Below are 20919 nucleotides of genomic sequence, written 5' to 3' on the forward strand. Positions count from 1 at the left end.
TGTAAATAGCTGCCCCCATGGCTACACAGTAGCCTCTTTATATAAACTATAGTAGTCTTTCTAAAGCAAACACCTATCTTTTACCAATGCAGGGCAATAATACATTATATTTTCATTATTTTAACATGGTTTTATTTTTTGGTGCTACTGTTCAGCAACAGATGGGAAAAACTGCTTCTGGGCCCAAGTCCTATGTAGCTATCACAGTGTGCCAGGAACCCACCGTAAAGGGCGTAATGATGCGGGTACGGGTGTGGTGTGGGTCCTACAATAGCAACATTTTGTGGGTTAGGATTGGGAGCGGGTTAAGGATTTTTGGGATAAGCTCTAGTGTGGGTGGAGTTTTTCCTGACCTGCACATTACTACACACTACCATTATGTGATTATATAAATATAATATGTGGTTCAGGCATATATTGTTGAATACATTTTCTTCGCTTTACACCCACACTGTCAACCCTTTGCTTGTTCAGACCAAGGTACTCAATTGCAGGATCCCACTGCAGGTGATGCTGACTAGCAGGGCCGCCAACAGGGGGGCACAGGCTGTACTACTGTCCCAGGCTAAAGGGGGGCCTGGCTGTGCTGCACCTTTCGAAATAGCCGGGCCCCCCCTTGACTGCTGAGCTGCATCTGCCGTAGTCCCGAACCGCCAAAGTTGAAGTCCCGAAGCCACGAAAAGACCCGAAATTACAAAAGGAGCAGAACTTGAAGTCCTTAAGCCACAAGTTCAGTTCTACTGAACACCAATGTGTGTTTTTTTATTTCAGTAAACCCCTGGCCACCAATGTATTATTGCAATACTCTATAGGCCCCTGCCACCAATGTTTTTTTTAAAAAAAAAAATATTCTCTGGAGCTCTAATGTTTCTTTTTAACTTGTAAGAAGGGGCCCCCGTGCCAATGTTTAAAAAAAACAAAAAACTTATGGGGGGCCCTGGCATCAACATTTTTTTTTTACTGACCACCAATGATTTTTTAAAAAAACTTTTATGGGGGACCCTGGCCCCAATGTTTTTTTTTACTTATAGGGGGCCCTGGTCACCAATTATTTTTTTAACTTGTAGGGTGGCCCTGACCATCAATGGCTTTTTATAACTTGTGTGTGTGTGGGGTCCCAAAAATGTTGTTGTACGGGGCCCCGTGATTTCTAATGGTGGCCCTGCTGACTACAACAGTTGCTCTGCAAAGTCCATAATCTTGTGGGGTCTGGGCATTTGACTCAATTTGGACCCTTTTAAAAGACAACTTGTTTGTACCTTCCATCCTTTTCTGCGCATATTATTTTCCCCTCCCTTTACTTTACTTTTTCAGTTACTCTTTATATGAATAATACCACGTACACTGTTAGAGAATGTAGAGCAAGATGTTCTGATCAGTGCAGTGCATCCAGGGTGGGAAGAATTGTACTTGAGCTTTAAATAAAGTGTATAAAAGAAGAAAAGAGGTGTCACATATGGAGTTCCAGGGATGCCCCGCTGACCCTGTGACAAACGTGGGCCTGAAGCAATGTCTTGGGGCTTTTCTCACAGCCTCTGCCTGATCTCTAATCTGGGTCTGGTGCAAACAGGAAATGAGTGTATTTTCCCAGACAAGGCAGAGCTCTGAGCCGTCATACTTCACTGTCCCAGCACAAGCCACTGTCACAAAGGGACAAAAATCTAATTCTGCATTTACTATGCTGTATGGAAAGGCATATTTTACTGCTTTGTTACCCTCTCTTTGCATTTTTTGCCATCCATGGGTCCTTGGTTTAAAAACCAAGAGAAAAGCATGGAGACAGGCATGGCCCCAGCAGGGGAAAAAAGGATTAATCTGGTTTTGCATGTTTTCCACTTAAATAAACTGTACATCTGGAAATCATTAGCAGATTAACCCTGAAATCCCTATAGAAGAGAATGGGTAATGTGATAACACTAAATCAAGCGGAAAACTATTGCAACAAGGAGTTATATATATATTCAGGAAGGGTAATAATAGCATGCTATGGGAAGTGACACCTAATGGATCATGGCTAGCTTTTTGGAAATGGAAAGCTACAGCCACCTGACAAAAGAAGAATACTTTTCATCAGCCAAGTTTGATTTCACAGAGAATTGGTGATAATTATGGTTAACATAATAGGGTATAGGTATAACTCATTTGCATGCTCTTCTGGCTAATTCAGTGTGACCAGATGAACATTTGTCTAATAAAATAATTTAGTGTTAATGGTCTGTTGAGTAAAGGTTTACCTCCTGTAATTCTCACCGGTAAAATTCACTTTTCCCCAAGCAATGGAAATTTTCCATCAGTACCGATAATCCTTGGCCTGCCTAGATCCACTTAGTTGTGTTCATTTATACAATTCCAAGATGCTGCATCCCAATTGTACATTATGGCTATGGTTCCAGTAGAATTGGTTAACACATAAAAAAGCAGGAATATGACTAAAATAAAACAGAAGTGTTGTTACGCCAGTAGAGAAAATACTGTGTTCACCACTATGCAATTACTCTAAAGCAGGGGCCCCAACCTTTTTTTTACCCGTGAGCCACATTCAAATATAAAAAGAGTTGGAGAGCAACACAAGCATGAAAAAGTCCATTGGGGTGTCAAATAAGTGCTGTGATTGGCTATTTGGTAGCCCCTGTGTGGACTGGCAGCCTACAAGAGCTCTACTTGGCACTATATTTAGTTTTTATGCAATTAAAAGTTGCTTCCAAGCCTAGAATTCAAAAATAAGCACCTGCTTTGAGGTCACTGAGAGCAACATCCAAGGGGTAGGAGAGCCACATGTTGCTCACGAGCTACTGGTTGGGAATCATTGCTCTAAAGCATTCACATTGAGTAGGCTTCTGTTTTACCTTATATCAGAATTTTGGAACATTTTTATGGCCTCTTCTACCAAAGCCTCCTCATACCCAACTTTGCAGAGTCTGTCAGTGGCTCCTAAGTATCCAAGGACTTATGTAGAAAACAATTATTGGAATAGAGGATTCTGTAGTTAAGCAACAAGTTAGGCATTAAATCAGCTCTAATAGGTTTACTGTATCTGTTCACCATTCATGTGGGTTTCAGGTGCATGCAGCACCTCCGCTATTTGGATTAGCACCAACTTGTAGTCAGAAGATTAGAATGTTTGCAAATGAAACTCTTAATGGGCCTGTGGGGGGCTGATTGGGCCTTGGTGCACTTAAAATGCCAGAGCCTATTTTTTATCTTAGTCAGGACCTGCAGATGTTCCAGTAAAGTCTTTAAAATCATTAACAGTGCTATTTTTGGAATTCGAGGAAAAACATTCATTCCATTACTAAAGATTACTGTTGTAATGTGAGGGAAACTTAGTGGGTGTTTTGGAGAATCAGCCTCCAACCTTATGCTTTTCTCTTTGGATCAGAGACCACACTGTCAGTCCCCCCCCCCATTCTAAAACAAAGCCCCCACCAAAATAACAACAGCCGTGTGTCATGACGCAATTATTTTGGGCAACAGTGCAACTTGGTCAGCTGATTTACCAGTAGATTTATATGCTGTCTTAAAACTTTCATACTAATCCAAACTTTAACCAATCAGGCCATTGTAGCATTATTTGCATAGGATTGAAGTTATAAACCAGGGCCTCAACCAAAATCTATAACTTATTCACATGCAATCTAAAAAGTACTTGGCACATTTACTCTACTGATTGTAATTGCTACATAACTTCATTCTGACTGCTTAAAAATATGTATTTTTTAACAATTGTCATTGTTCACCTGCTCCAGGCTATGTTCTCCCATATTCTGATCATGGCTCTACGCAGTGGATACCCAGTGATGTCACAGCCTTGATGACATCACACACTTCTTGTCTAAGGGCCAGCAGGACATCACCTGATGAGTCGGACTGGTCATGTCTTGTAGGAGGAAGGCAAGAGTAGAAATGTAAGAAGAAAAGGAATATAATACACGTAGCAGTCATTGAAGACTACTCAGCACAGCTATGTTGTGATCTAACTACACATCTCAAAGTTATTGATCCAAATGGCCAATGCTCCTTACCAGAGTAATAGGCTTGTGGGATTGTACTGGTGGGATGGAGCTTGCACTGTAGGGTCTCTTTACTCGGCAGCAGCGGCTGGGAGCAGGAGGTGGTGGAGTTGGACTGTGGGGGTGGGCATAATGATGATTTTGGGGAAGTCCTCTACCTTCTGAGAATCCCTTGGTGGGGTGCACTAGAGTCTAAATTCTTTTGTTAGCCAACTCTACCTCACTTTTTGAACTGTTTAGAGGGGTTAATGATTTCCTCTTCTTAATGCTGCAAGAGGGAGGAGAGAAGTCTATTTTATTAAAATTGCATCTGGCTTGGTACAAACAGAGAAGTGCGAGGTTGGGATGACCACTGTGGCAGAGGACTTGTCATGAAAGATCGTGACCTTGCCTCTCTTTGCCTTGCTTCCATCTCACTTACCTCTGATGTAGAGTACTCATCATCCTCAGAGTAGCCATCCTCTTCAAACATTTCTCCATTTTCCATGCTTTCTATGGCACCCAGCTGCTCCTCTGGTGTATGAGAATGGCATCTGAAGTGCTCAGGTTCCTGCATCTGCACGTGGAAAAGATGGGTCTTTTTGGGCTTGTGTGTCTTCTTGGAGAAACATCCCTCCCATCCTGAACCAGCCAATAAGGAGGGGCAATGGGTCTGATATCAGCAGGAGACCCATTTTTACTATACAGTCCTTCTACCCACTCCAAGATCTTCCTCTCCATGCTAAAATCATGCTATCAAGAAAACAAAATAAAATATTGATGTAACCAATGAAAACAAAGTAGTTATGTAGCTTCTTTTGCTTGTTAAATTGAATTTGATATTTAAACATTTCCAATAATATGTTTGTTTAAACATACTTTAAATTAGCAGCAGTTTCCGGAGAACTGACAATGAAAATATAAAAGGAAATACATATAGAGGTATGGCATCCATTATCCAGAAAGCTCCGAATTACAGAAAAGTAATCTTCCATAAACTGCACATTAATGAAATAATTCACGTTATATGAAGAATGATTTCCTTTATCTCCGTAAGAATAAAGCAGTACATTGTACTTGACGCTGTCTAAAGATACATTTCGTCCATAATGAATTTAATTAATGTTTAAATTATTTTTTAGTAGACAAGGTATGGAGACCCAAATTACAGAAAGACCCCTTATCCAGAAAACCCCAGTCCCAAGAATTCTGGATAACAGGTGCCATACCTGTATATGTGATTTATTGTTTCCTTTCCTTGAACACACAACAGAGTAGAACAATATGAAGAGAGGAATTTGCCATTGACAGCTGTAGATCAACCACTAAAGGTGCAGTTTATGGGTAATACTTTAAAAATACTTCAACCAGGGTACGAAACTGGTTGTCAGCTTTTCCTAATGTAAAAATAAAGTTATTTTCATGCCCAGTAAGCAATGCACCCATACTTCACAGTATAGATTATTATTAGAATGATCATCATAATTTAGTTATAATACATACTTTTAACATAGAATATGTAAACATTTCTATTAAATTATTCATCTGCAATTCTTCTCTTAGTCTTTGGTGCTTCCTTATAAAGGGAGAGAATGTTCAGAAGGAACAATTCTTAGAATGGACAAGTGAGATTAAGGAATGTCTCATACAGAGGTGAATTCTATGACTACTGCACTGAAGGATATGCAACATCTGCCCACTCTGCATTAACCCAAAGAGGATTTCTTGAGGATTCCTGACCTGTCTATCATAGCAGAAACTTTGGATGTTAACTAAGGTTTTTAGCTGTAGACAACCTGGCCACATCCACCAGCCTTTTGGCCTCTTGTGTCCCTTGTCTTTATCTTTAGATCATGTCTCAAATATAACACAAACTACAGACATGACCATCTGCTGTTCTCTACTCCTCCCACTAACAGAAATAGAATGTATTCAGTGATAACCAGGATATGTCAGAGAAGCGTGTTTTGCTCTCTGTTTCATAGTTGGTTCTCCTGTTCCCAACATGGTGCTCACTTCGTTTTCTAGATGTCCTGTGTTATTTAGGTTCTCACGCTGCCCTCTGTGCCTCCTCTCCTGGAACCTGACTTCTTGGGTCTTCTCATCTCTAACCACAAGACTTCATATGATTTCTTTATGTAGCACACCCTTGGGTGAAGCCAATGTATGAATAGGTAACTCCAGCACACTCAGGGGCACATTTACTAAGCTCGAGTGAAGGATTCGAATGAAAAAAATTTAGAATTTCAAAGTATTTTTTTGGGCACTTCGACCATCGAATAGGCTACTACGACCTTCGTCTTCGACTCGAACGGTTCGAACTAAAAATCGTTTGACTATTCGATAGTCGATAGATATATGCACGTATATGTGTGTGTGTCTCATTTTCACTTCCACTATCTGTATACTCCAGGCCCGGACTGGCAATCTGTGGGTTCTGGCAAATGCCAGCGGGGCTGCTCTGAGGTGCCATAGAAAGTCAGTATTTAGTGGGCTGGTGGGGGACTGTCTGGGCCTCTGTGTACCTGAAATGGCAGGGCCTATTTTAATTCTCAGTCCAGACCTGGTATACTAAACATATACCACCCTGACCAGTGATACCACAGGAAAGAAATCTGCAAAACAAATGGATCACCATAAATGGGAATACATACTGCTCATTACATGAAATTGTAGGGGGGGTAAAAGTCTGTTACATCTGTTTCGTCGTGTCCCAACTTTCTCAAGGGTGATGGAATGATGTACAGGTATGGGACCCATTATCCAGAAACCCGTTATCCAGAAAGCTCTGAATTACAGAATGGCTGTCTAATCCAGATTTTTACAATTATTTTTTTCCTCTGTGTTAATAAAACTCCAATAATCCTTATTGGTAGCAAAACCAGTCTATTGGGTTTATCTAAGGTTAGAACTACATGGGCGATTTCCACGCGTTTTCAGCGGATCCAACGTGCTGAGTCAAACTGCAGGATTGAGTCAGATGCGACGGAAAATAAGGTAAGCGGCAGCAATGTCGGATGGTGTTGCAGCGTTCATCAGAAACGACACAGCTGACGGATGCAGACGCAGCATCAGATAATTGCTTTCAGTGTTCAACCTGCAGCTGGCTGAAAAAAGCAAATCACTGATTGGTTGCTATGGGTTACTGTCCAGGGGCAAATTTGCCCAGTGTTTATAAATGAGCCCCACTGTTGCTAATAACTACATTGGATTGGTTTGTCCATAACACATTGTAACAGCGACTTTACAGAAAAAAATCCCCTCTAAGTCAATCTTGTATTGTCTTATTGCCTGTACCGAATTTTATAAGCGAAAACGTGCAGGTGACACCACCTGAAATCTCTACTGCCCTCTATTCGAATGATTTGAAAGAGCTCGTTCACATGCACTCGCTGTGCCCCACTTAGTGCCAATGCCCTAATGGACAGCATTTTTATAAGCTTGCCTCGTCTAGGGAACCCAAACTGATACCACTGGAACTGTTAAAAGATAAAATGGAAGGTTGTGGCTCTCGTTTTGTGCACATATATGGAAGAGCATAAAACAATACACTCACATATACACATCAGTATAGGAATGTATGTGAATACAGACATAGGAATGAAACCACAGTCTGGAGAAATGTGTTTAAAGGGGAACAATTGCGAAAATGAAAATTGAATACACAGTCATATGAAAAAGTTTGGGAACCCCTCTTAACTCTGCGGACTTTTATTTATTATTGGCTGAGCTTTCAAAGTAGCAACTTCCTTTTAATATATAACATGCCCCATAGATTTTCAATGATATTCAAGTCGGGGGACTGTGACAGCCATTCCAGAATATTGTACTTCTCCCTCTGTATATATGCCTTTGTAGATTTAGAAATGTGTTTAGGGTCATTGTCTTGTTGGAATATCCAACCCCTGCGTAACTTCAACTTTGTGACTGATGCTTGAACATTATCCTGAAGAAATTGTTGATATTGGGTTGAATTCATCAGACCCTCAACTTTAACAAGGGCCCCAGTCCCTGAACTAGTCACACAGCCCCACAGCACAGTAGGTAGCAGGTGTTTTCTTGGAATGTGGTGTTCTTTTTACACCTTGCAAAACGCTTTTTGTTATGACCAAATAACTATTTTTTTGTCTCATCAATCCAAAGCACTGTGTTCCAAAATGACTGTGGTTCGTCTAAATGAGCTTTTGCATTAAACAAGCGACTCTGTTTGTGGTGTGAGTGCAGAAAGGGCTTCTTTCTCATAACCCTGCCATACAGATGTTCTTTGTGCAAATTGCGTTGAATTGTTGAACGATGTACAGACACACCATCTGCAGCAAGTTGTTCTTGCAGGTCTTTGGAGGTGATCTTTGGGTTGTCTGTAACCATTCTCACAATCCTCCACATATGCCACTCCTGTATTTTTCTTGGCCTGCCAGACCTGGGTTTTACAGCAACTGTGCCTGTGGCCTTCCATTTCCTGATTACATTCCTTACAGTTAAAACTGACAGTTAAATCTCCAATATAGCTTTTTATAGCCTTCCCCTATACCATAATACCGAACAATCTTTGTTTTCAGATCTTTTAAGAGTTGCTTTGAGGATCCCACACTGTCACTCTTCAGAGGAGAGTCAAACAGAAGCACAACTTGCAATTGGTCACCTTAAATACCTTTTCTCATGATTGGACACACCTGCCTATGAAGTTCAAGGCTTAACGAGCTAATCCAACCAATTTGGTGTTACCAGTAATCAGTATTGAGCAGCTACATGCATTCAAATTAGCAAAATTACAAGGGTACCCACATGTTTCCACAGCCAGTTTCTCATATTTGATTTAATTTCATACAACTGTAATACTGCTTCACTAAAAATCTTTGTTCAGAAAAGACCCCAGTACTCACATGTTCCTGGAAAATGAAAGACATACCACTGTCTTTTTTGTTGAAAGTGGAGTAAATTATTATGCAAGCTGAGAGGGGTTCCCAAACTTTTTCATATGACTGTAAGCTTCAGCATACTGAAATAAGAAACTTTCTATATACAATCAATTAAAAATTCTATACTGTTTCAGAAATAAAGTTTATCTTCACTATTCCTCTCTCAGCATCTGTTTCTCTTCATTCTGTCTTTTTGCAGCAGTTGGGTGTCAGATATTCATTGACAGTTAGATCCAATATATCTTATAGGGGGGCTCCTTTTGCCTAGAAGATGTATTAGAGCTCACTCTATTAAAATCACCAGAAATCCTGTCTCTGTACATCCAGAATTTGTGCAAAATGCAGTCATTTTGTTAAATTTTTTTGTACTGGAATCAGTTATTTGAGTGAGCTTAATACATCTGATAAGAAAGGAAGCCCCTCTATAAGATATTTTGGATCTAACTGTCCCCATTCCATGCCCAGTACCACTACTGCAGCAGTCAAGAGAGAAAAGATGTTGGCATACATTTGTATGTACATAATAGAGGGTCTGTTGAGAGGGGAACCAATATGCCCGTCGCTTTAACTTGCTACTCAGCAGTACAGGATAGTACAGGTGGCAAACTAGCCTAAAGCTGAGCATTTACTATATTTTCATGCATCACTAAGCTTTCTGTGCAGCTGCTTCCTTCCTTCCTAGTTTCTCCAGGGATCTTAGAACTTAGAACCAGCATCTTCTTGGCATCACTCTGTTTCTTTCTAACTTCTGCAAGTACACCATCAGCCACAGCCTTCAGCTCCCTTTCATGTGCAGAACAACAAGAAAGCATTTAATATTAAAGGGCATGTAAAGTCTAAAATAGAATAAGGCTAGAAATGCTGTATTTTGTATACTAAACATAAACATGAACTTACTGCACCACAAGCCTAATCAAACAAATAATTTATGCTTTCAAATTTGGCTACTGGGGGTCAACATCTTGTAACTTTGTTAAACATCTTTGCAAGACTAAGACTGTGCACATGCTCAGTGTGGTCTGGGCTGCTTAGGGATCGTCATAAACAAAGCTGCTTGAGTTCTGCATGGCTGTGAAGTAAGGCGGGGGCTCCCCCTGCTGTTCATAAGTATGATTGTTTCCCTGCTCAGCAGTCAGGGACCGTCTGACAATTCTTACCCACAGCAGTAAATGAAGGGAGGATTTTACTGCATACAGTCAAGTTTCTTATAAAAAACGGTACACGTTTTTTAATTAAAGTATATTGGATATAGGTTTCTTTTTCATTATAGAAAGTAAAAATTGGATTTTATTTTTTTGCCTTTACATGCCCTTTAAGTACCCCTTTCTGTGTAAAAATTAAGAACAAAATTAACAAAACAAAGAGTGCATTATTATAAAATAATTGTTTATTGCCTACATTATATAAAATATATAAATAGGCTTCTGCATTACTGAAGTACACTTGGCACTACTTAGATAGTAAATTGTGATCTCTGCTATTTTTTCTGGTAAATGTATGCATATACCAAGACTTTTCTTTTCCTCAACTTCATGGATGAAGTTAGCCTCCTTTTTGTGGTACAAAATGTATGGTTTGCTTTTGCTGCAGATGCCTATTTTCCCTCTTCAGTTCAGATATATTATGCTTAACAGACATACCTTCATCCAGCAGATTTACCCTCTCTGAACTCTCACTAGTATGAGAAGACTGATTTAAACCATGTCTGTGTAAAGAATGCTGAATGCGGTTGTCACTTACATAGCCTGTATGTGGCTATATGGTAGTGAGCTAAATTCAAAAAGAACCAGGGCGAGAGCTATGCAACATCGCTCCTGGTCTTCATGTGGTCTGAAATGCTGAGAAGTGGTTTCCAAAGGGACCTCCCTGATGGTGCATCCCAGCATGAGGAGCTCCTCAGTGAGACACGCTGACCTGGGGTCCTCTGTGCTGGTGCATGACAACTCGGACACTTCCTTGCTGGGGAATGCCATCTGGATGACCCCTGTGCACTGAAATGTCACTTTGCAGCCCTCCATAGTGAGACATTACACCCGGTGGTATACTGTGAGGAGAAACACCACTTGGGGGTAGGTTATGCTCGGGTATCACACCCTGGGGTCACACTGAGGCACTTCACTATAGGGTCTACCTACCCAAGGTCCACTACACTGTTGCAGTCCACCAGGAGGTCCACTTTGCTGGAGCATGCCAACACTGGATTCTGCATTCTGGGACCCTCTATACGGACAGATCTGGGGGGACATAGTAAATTCTGGGTCATCATCTCGAGGAGTAAAAGCTGGGCCCCCCTCGTTATGCAGATGTCTGTAAGATCCAGGAACCGGGAAGTTAAACCAAGGCAGCCCATGCGGGGGGTGAGGTTCGACGTGTTGGAATCGTTTTCCATAACAGCACTGCGGGACTTGCTGGCCTCTCTGATAATCTGCGCTGTAGTCACCCGGTTCAGGGTTGCCAGGTCTACCTTTCAAAACCAGCCAAAGTCGGCTACAAAACCAGCCCAAAACTAGCCAAGAGGCACTTCGAAAGTAGCCCAAAAATAGCACATGTGCAGTGAAAAAAGTCTAAAAAATAAATGAATATATGTGAAAATACACCCTTTTCAATTTTTCCCTTTCACTAATTTTTCCATGAAGCAAAATGGGACAAATTCGCCTGTCAACAGTGTTGTAACTACAGAGGGGGGCCCAGGAGGTATAAGGGTCCCTATTACATATACAATTTCAATAAATATTGGTAAAATAGCTCAACCTCTACACATTTTGGTTGGGCAGCAGATTTTTGCCCCAAAATTGTAGGAAATTGAGGAGTCATTGAAAAATATGAGAATGCTTAAGAGGGATGGGAGAGTGGGGTAGAAAGCCCAAAATCTGGTAACTCCCGACTTCTACACAAGTCAGTCCCATTGTATGCTGGGTATTGTAGTCTTACATTAAACTTGGCAGTTGCCAAATTGTTAAACAAAAACTACATTACCCAACATGCATTGGGAGACGCAGGCTCTGCCGTGTAGGGCAAGAAAAAACTTTGGCTGGTTTCCATACAGCAAACCAGCAAAAGGCTCAAAAAATAGCCCAAATCCATACCTTGGCTAGTTTGTACTTTCAAAACCCGCGTGGGCTTTAAATTATTAGCCCAATTTGGTTGGAAAACCGCCAACCTGGCAACCCTGACCAGCTTGGAATTGGCTCCCTGATTTATGGTCGCCGAATTGTGACCTTTGAAAGCCAACATGCATTGGGAGACGCAGGCTCTGCCCAGTAGGGCAAGAAAAAACTTTGGCTGGTTTGTACTTTCAAAACCACGTGGTAGAGTCCTGCAGCGGGTCGGGTAGCCACAAAAACCTGCGGTACCTTGCGGGTTGAGGGGAGAAGTGCGGGTAAAGACGCGGGTCTTCTCAGTAGCGATATTTACTCCTTTTTTCTGGTCACGGCTACTTTCGATGACGTCACTTCCAGTTTACAATGACAGCACTTCCTGTTTTACTCCTTTTTTTCTGATCATGTCTACTTCCGATGATGTCACTTCCGGTTTACAATGACAGCACTTCCTGATTCCTGATGGTCAGCGGGTTGCGGGTCCGGGTTGCGGATAAGGTACTTGCGGGTAGGGTCGAGTAGCAGTTCCAAGCGGGTAAGAATGCAGGTTGCGGGTACGGGTCCCAAAAAATGGACCTGCGCAGGAGTCTACCATGTGGGCTTTAAATTAGTAGCCCAATTTGGCTGGAAAACCACCAACCTGCCAACCCTGACCCGTTTGGAATTGGCTCCCTGATTTCTGGTCGCCAAATTGTGACCTTTAAAGGCCACATGGATGCAGTCGTCTCTCCATGAAAGCAGAGACCAAAACATCACAGGAAATTATGTATAGAGGAAGGGTAAAGAATTGGGTGCGTGTATTGCGCCATCTTGTGTATAGTTGGAGAAAGAACACTCAAAACTGTAATAAACTGCATACGAAACCCTAGCACAATAAACAACGAGAGGCTCGGTACAGTCACGTATATAGTGAGTGTGTGAAACGATATCCCAGTCTCATTATAAGAAGTGAGAGATGGTGCGACTAACACTTGTTACTTCACTGGTCTGGTAAGGAAACCACAAGCACATTGTATAGTCAAAGAGATCAGATACTGCCACCCACAGGCAATATATCGGCAAAGAGAATGAGCACTGGCATCCTATGCATTCATCACCCTCTCATGCCAGGAAAACAGTTAAAGGGGTGGTTCATCTTTAAGGTAACTTTTATTATGTTATAGAACAGACAATTCTAAGCAACTTTTCAATTGGTTTTCATTATTTATTTTTTATAGTTATTTGCCTTTTTCTTCTGACTCTTTGCAGCTTTCAAATGGGTGTTGCTGACCCCTTCTAAAGAACAAATGCTCTGTAATGCTACAAATGTATTGTTAGTTTTTATTACTTATCTTTCTATTCAGACCCTCTCCTATTCATATTCTTATTCAAATCAATGTATGGTTGCTAGGGTAATTTGGACCCTAGTTACCAGATGCAAATTTAAGAGCTGCACCCTCTCACGTTACGTCCCGTCGCCAAATTTACGGTTTCTTGGATTATTTGCGGTCTCGCGCTGTATTCTCTTTTCTTCACGGTTTTGACGTTTTCCCAAAACCTTACATTTATTTAACATACAATCCTTAGAAAAACATGCAGGGTTAGACTTTATTTACACCAAGGTGCTACTACTGAGGCACAGACCCACAGCTAGAAACATTGCAGATAAAATAGCAACATCCTACTGACCTCTTGTGTTTCCAAGCTCTCCTTCCCTTATTTCCAGCTTGTTTCTTTTTGTTTGTTTTCCCATCTTTCAGCACCTTCTGTTCTCACAGATCTACTTTTCTCTCACAGCACAATATTCTTTGTTTTCATTTTTATACTCCCTGGCCACTCAAAGTTCCTGTACATTACCCACATTCTTTGACCATTGTTCCCTCTATTCACTTATTGGTGATGCTTGCAAATCAAGTTCACATTTTAAACTGTGCTCAGGTGAGAATAAATGTGTTGTGTGTGCAGGCCACTAAATCTGTGTGCATACACACATTTTCCCTAACTATGCTCCTTTTTCTCACCTTTTTTGATAATCTATACATTTCTGAATCCTTCATTATCAGCCCTCTCTTTTCTAATCAAAAACCCACCATCTTCGCAAGACTAAGACTGTGCACATGCTCAGTGTGGTCTGGGCTGCTTAGGGATCGTCATAAACAAAGCTGCTTGAGTTCTGCATGGCTGGGAAGGAGGGGCTCCCCCTGCTGTTCATAAGTATGATTGTTTCCCTGCTCAGCAGTTAGGGACCGTCTGACAATTCCTATCCACAGCAGTAAATGAAGGGAGAATTTCACTGCATACAGTCAGGTTTCTTATAAAAACGGTACACATATTTTAATTAAAGTATATTGGAGATAGATTTCTTTTTCATTAAATAAAATAAAAATGGGATTTTATTTTTTTTTTTGCCTTTACATGCCCTTTAAGAACAGATAGCAGTCTAGACCAAACGACCAGTGCCCTACTCCAGCTTTAACACTACAATGTTGTTCTTTACCTTTTTCCTCAGGTCTTCTGTGCTCCATATTTCCCCCATTTCCTCTCCTCCATTCTGCATTTCTATCACCCTCCATTTCTCCTCCCTTCAGTATTTAGATTTTCATCCAGTTCCTTGCCTCCCTTTCACTATGTTGCTGCCCATATTTTCACTTCCCCTTTATAATCTGTTCTTATAGCCTCTGCCATTTCTTGCTGTGTCTATAATACTGAATGCAGAAGTTATGCAATCCCATCTGAAAATATTGGATACAGCTCTGATTTACGACCACATACCAACGGGTCCACTTCGAGGCACTGGGTGCAACTCCCTCTGCAGCCTCTATTACACTTCTAAAATTGCACTTTCCCCATTACACCTGCACTGGTATAATGTTAGTGGTATATGAAAAATTATTTAAACAATGCTATATTTTTTTATTTTTTGTCTCAAGTTTTCAGCAAGGATATATACTGCACGTGCTTGTGATAAAGTGAAACTGGCTGGGTCCCAAGTAATTGTTCTCTGATGGTTTGTTTTTGTATAACAATATGGGTCATATTTATCTACAGATTAAATAGAGTTCAGCAGAAAGATAATACACAATTCTAGATCCACTTTTATGTGATTTTATTGGGGGGGGCATATTTATCAAAGAAGAACAGTTTAAAAAAAAGTCTCTATAATCCCGTACATGTGAAAGGAAAGCTGGGAAAACTCCCAATGGCTAGGTTTGAAAAATGTGCCCCTTATTATCTATGGTGACTAGGAAAACATAGGTCTTACAACTGGCACTGGTGCTCATTCTTACCAGCATTCACAATAAGCACATACCTGTTACAATAATGGTGCATGTATTTATAGAAGGCAATTATGATTTTTTCTCATATTATTACCATTCTCAGCATAATGTATCTTTTTCCCAGTAATTTTTCCCAAGACAAGAGTCATCTGTTCCAATCATTAATTTTGATATTGCAGATATTGATAATGTATATAAAGGAATTGTTCAGTATAAAAATAAAAACTTGTTAAATGGACAGGCTGTGCAAAATGTTTCTTATATAGTTAGTTAGGCAAAAATGTAATGTATAAAGGCTGGAGTGACTGGATGTCTAACATAATGGCCAGAACTAGGGATGGGTGAATTTTTTCACCGTGGAAATGACGCCCATAGACTTGTATGGCGTCGTGTGTCAAAATTTTTTGACGCCCATGAAACGGCGACATTTCGACAGTGGCAAATTTTTGGCAAAGTGAAACGGGTCAAATTCACCCAAGCCTAGAGAGAACACTACTTCCTGCTTTCTTGGTTTCCATTGGTTGGTTACCAGGCAGAAACCAATCAGTGAGTTGAGGGGGGGGCACATGGGTCATAACTATTGCTTTTGAATCTGAGCTGAATGCTGAGGATTGCAAACTCGCTGAACAGTTATGTCCCATGTAGCCTTCAAGTCGCTCACTAACTCAGAGTTAGAGAGTTGAAAAGTTCTGTTCTGTTAGACATTCAGTCACTCCAGACATTATAGATTTTTGACTAACTATATTAAAAACATTTTTTTATTTTGCACAGACTATTTACCCAGATGTTATTTTTACACGGAACTGGTCCTTTAAAGGAGTACACATTTATGGGAAAAGGTAATTCTATTCTTTATAAATGTACTGGTAAGTCCTCATCTACAATTTGCAGGCTCTCTTTTTTTTTTAAAATCATATTCCACCCCCCCATGCACACAAACATACAACCAAAGTGACCTGTTCAACTTTCACCATTTATTTTGTTAAAAAACAAAACAAAAACATACAAATCTGTTAGTCTTAGCCAAAAATGTGGCTAAAAGATCATGTTTATTTAAATATATGCCATAGGGGACTAACATTGATTTCTTAGCCTTGCTTAGTGAAATACTAAAACCAAAAAAAAAAAAAAAAATAAAAAAAAAAAATTGCACACATATGGATCTGTAACTTAAAAGCAGTCCAATTTTCTCCCTTCTCATTCGGACATGAGTCCTGAAGTGTAGTATATTACATTTCTTGCTGTGATAAACAGAATACGAATTGTCTATTATTACATGGATATAATACAGCCGTTTAACCATTACGATTGGCTTTTGTTTTAAGTGACATAACGCTAGAGGTCATTTTCTTTATTATGCAACAAGAAAGAAGCTACACAAAGTTTGTCCCTGGCAGTTGCTGCCTGAAAGCCACCTTGAATGACTTTTTCTACATTTACAAGCCTAGTGCTAAAGGGAAAAAAAACATATGTCTGTTTCCCAAATCTGAAGCCATTAGGCTACATGCATGACTGGCTTTGTGGCTTATGCACAGTTTAAAGGAGAAGGAAAGCTACGGAGGCATTTTATTGCCAATAGAATAGCTGAAATAGTGCAAGCTAGAATGCTATATTTATTCTGTAGGATGTTTTACCATACCTGAGTAAAAAGCTCTAAAAGCTCTCTGTTTATTTAGGATAGCAGCTGCAGTATTAGCTTGGTGTGACATCACTTCCTGCTTGAGTCTCTCCCTGCTCACTTATAGCTCTGGGCTCAGATTACAGCAGGGGGGAGGAGCAAACTGAGCATGCTCATGCCCAGGGTAAGGAGGTTTAAGGTGAAAACAGGAAGTCTGATACAGAAGCCCATGTGTACACAATAGAAGGAAAGAAATGCAGTTTTTCTTTTGACAGAGGACTCAGAGCAGCATTACTTTGGGGTTTACTGGTATATTTAGGTGGACCTTTCGGATAAAGCTTACTTAGTTTTAACCTTTCCTTCTCCTTAAACCTGTTAACAAGGAGTTATTTTTGTATCTCTGTGCCTGTGAATTTACCCACCTGCACTCTACTGGCCAGAGCACATATGAGCTGTGCATACGCAGTGAAAAGTAGCTTGTACGTATTATAAATGTGCTGGTAAATGCTGACATGAACAACCATTTAGATGTTAAAAAAATTTAGTAACCAGCCACAGGCTAAAACAAAATTAAGATAAAAAAAAAAAAACAATGAACTGTTATTGGTAGTAATCAAATAGAAAATGTGTAAAATATCATGGGGAGAAGGCTCTTCATTAGCCCAATATGCAACCTCCAAAATAAAAGCTTTTCTGCGTTTCTCAAACACCACATTTCCGTTATGAAACATAATTGGAAAATTAACTGCTCAAGGGCTTAGATCAGTTCGATCTCAAAAAAAATTGCCCGAAAGTGATTTTTTTTTGTTGTCTTTAGCATCATGACATTGTATAAATTGCCTGCTATCAGTAGAAATATGAAGCATTCTTAAAATTAATTGCTTCAATTGTTTTAATAATTATTCCTCATTTTTCTGGATAGTAAATACTGTGTCAACTACACATTTTGGGAAGCAACGGACAAGAAAACCAATGGAACTAATTGTTTGCAGCATCAGCTTGTCGTGACCAGCCTTCCTCCTCAACTCCAGAATCATACTCTTCCTCGGTCACTTCTTTTCTTTGGGTCCTGGAAGAAAAGAGAAAGCGTGAATGGATGTTACACATATTGTCTTAAACAATTGTATTACATCTTTCATAAAGTGGTAGTTACCTTAAAGTGGACCTGTCACCCAGAGACACAAAGCTGTATAATAAGTCCTTTTCAAATTAAACATGAAATCCAATTTCTATTTTTTATTAAAGCATTCATAGCTGTTGTAAACTCATTTAAATATCTCAGCTGTTAATCAAATATTGTCTGACCCTCCTCTATGCCTTAAGCATTACTTTCACTTTCCATTCAGCACTAGATGTCTGCTCTCCACACATTCCCCTGTTCTCTTCTTTGTTTAATTGTGTAGCCAGGGCATGGGGATGGACATCGGGTCCCCAGATTCTGAGCTGATGCAAGGCTTGCCTTAATAACAGTGTCCACAAAATGGCTCCTGCCTGCTTATTATTATTATTATAATTATGAATTCCCAGACTGAAGGAAACAAGGTTCAAAAAATTTATATATTGTAATTAAAGTTCATTTTGCTTGACTAATGAGATAAAATAGGATTTCGAATAATTTTTTTAGTAGTTAAAAATGGCCTATACTCATCAACTTTCCAATTAGCCATAATTTTTTTTATTTTTCATAGAATTTGACTTCCTCTTCTGCCTCTTTCCAGCTCTCAAATGCAGGTTAACTGACCCTGGCAGGGTAAAAAAAACTGTGAGGGCAACAATTTTATGGTTACTTCTTTACCCCTAATTTTTCACAAGTTAAGATTTTTATTGAACATGTGCAATTTATAACTATTCTTTGCACTGGTAATATTGTGATCTCCCATAATCCTGCCCCACTGCACAAAATAAAAGGTTTGCCAATGACTGTGCTTTCTCCTAAGGAAAATCGAATAAATAAAAGGCACAGGAACACAAACCAACCAATCAGAAGTTGGCATTTAGTTATGTAAAGCATTAGATTAACAGCATATCGATCACCATCATTCCTAATGCATAGAAGTTCCTTATATGAAACAGCAGTCACTAGAAAGTTCAGCAACTTTCAGAATTCTAGATGCAGCGTAACTACAACTTCCACTGTTTTTATGCTTTGGTAGGAATGTTGAAATATGTGAATTAGCAACAAACAGGGTACAGAAGGCTGCCTGTCCCAAGGTTTGTGATAAACATCTTATACTAAATATTTTTATACATTTATTTGCCACTTACTACTTCTATTAGACAAACAAAAACATACAACAAACTCACTTGACATATCTGGGGTCCTTCTTTCCTTCTACCACTTCCTGGTCCAGCTCCACACATACTATGTCAGAGTTGGGAACTTCAAACATTGGTTCCAGTAGTAGCTTTTCCTGGGTAGGGAGACAACATGTTAGGTAATCTAATATATTTGATACAAAAGAATGTTTTTGTGGAGTTTAAATAAACAAGAACATTTGCCTTATTATAATTCTTATTCTATAATGTCACCTTTCCAAAATGAAACCATGGGATCTATGAATAAATTTAATTTGCTATAGAACAATTAAAACAAATGACGTTTATTGAGCACAGGTGCCTAGAAAAAATAAAATGTACACTTAGCAAGGGCAATCAGCATGGCAGTGGACACTTTTGCATTGCTGACTTCTCTGCATTAATGCACTACACTCCCCTATACAGTATTACCTCCAATATAATGGAAAACAGAATAGAACACACAGCTGTAAATAAGGACATATTTTTCCATTTAAGTGGACCTGTCACCCAGACATAAAAATCTGTATAATAAAAAAGTCCTTTTCAAATTAAACATGAAATTCAATTTCTATTTTTTATTAAAGCTGTTGTCAGCTCATTTAAAAATTTCAGCTGTCAATCAAATATTGTCTGCCCTTCCTTTATGCCTTAGGCATAGAGGTGGGTCATTTACTTTGACTTTCCATTCAGCGCTTCCTAGATGTCCCTGCTCTCCCCACATTCCCTCGTTCTCTTCACCGTTTAATTGTGTAGCCAGGGCATGGGGATGGACATCAGGTCCCCCATTGTGATGCACAAACAAGATTCTGAGATGATGCAAGGCTTACTGTAATAAGTGTCCACAAAATGGCTCCTGCCTGCTTACTATAATTATGAATTCCCAGATGAAAGGAAACAAGATTCAAATAATTTATAAAGTGTAATTAAAAGTTCATTTTGCTTGACTAATGTGATAAAATAGGATTTTGAATATTTTTTTGGGCGACTGGTCCCCTTTAAACTCACAAAACAATGGAAACATTCTAGTAGCTTACCATTATAGACCGGAGTCCTCTAGCACCAGTTTTTCTTTCAAGAGCCAGTCTGGCAATGGCCCTCAAAGCATCTTCGCTAAAGCTTAACTCGCACTGCTCAAAGAAAAGGTTGAAAAGGTTAATAACTTTACTCTATAAAAACCTTAAACCTAAATGCAAGACTAAAAGCCAAATATGGCAAATGTCTTAGGGATACATTTCCTGCTGCAATATCTTGAAGGTTTAAAGGGAAACTATATATATATATATATATATATATATATATATATATATATATATATATATATATATATATATATATATATATATATATATATATAATTTTATTTTATATACTGATCTTATTGCACAGCCTAAAGTTTCAGCCTGCGACACTCACATGCTCAGTGGGCTCTGATGCTAGTTGCACTGGTTTATGTGCTGCAATGTAGTAATTATCTGTATTAATTACTAATCAGCCTTATATTGTGACATTTCTATTCTGTATATACAGTATATTGTGAGTGGGTCCCTAAGCTCCGGTAAGTGACAGCAGCAGAGAGTATGTGCAGTTAATCAGCAGAAAAGAAGATGGGGAGCTACTGGGGCATCTTTGGAGACACAGATCTTTACTGCTAAAGGGCTGTGGTTGCCTTGGGCTGGTACAGAAACCCAAAACATAATGTAGAACATTTCTAGCCTACTTCTTTAGTTAAGTTTTAGTTCT

The 20919-nt window shown here is 39.6% G+C and overlaps 1 protein-coding gene and 1 pseudogene across 2 annotated transcripts in view; both read right to left on the reverse strand.

Annotated features, from left to right (window-relative positions):
- Positions 1-3460: 3460 nt before the first annotated feature.
- On the reverse strand, positions 3461-10926 carry LOC108712305 (annotated as a pseudogene).
- A 6361-nt stretch (positions 10927-17287) lies between these two features.
- The window catches only part of clpx.S (caseinolytic mitochondrial matrix peptidase chaperone subunit X S homeolog), a 30339-nt gene continuing 26707 nt past the window's right edge, over positions 17288-20919 (reverse strand). For both annotated transcript variants that reach the window (XM_018255260.2, XM_018255259.2), the window contains 3 exons: positions 20214-20306; positions 19186-19292; positions 17288-17950 (listed from right to left, as the gene is read on the reverse strand). In XM_018255260.2, the coding sequence (XP_018110749.1) occupies positions 17860-17950; positions 19186-19292; positions 20214-20306 (291 nt within the window). In that variant the 3' untranslated portion in view covers positions 17288-17859. The remainder of the gene's footprint in view (positions 17951-19185; positions 19293-20213; positions 20307-20919) is intronic.

The sequence above is a fragment of the Xenopus laevis genome, chromosome 3S (assembly GCF_017654675.1).
Source record: "Xenopus laevis strain J_2021 chromosome 3S, Xenopus_laevis_v10.1, whole genome shotgun sequence".
Lineage (NCBI taxonomy): Eukaryota > Metazoa > Chordata > Amphibia > Anura > Pipidae > Xenopus > Xenopus laevis.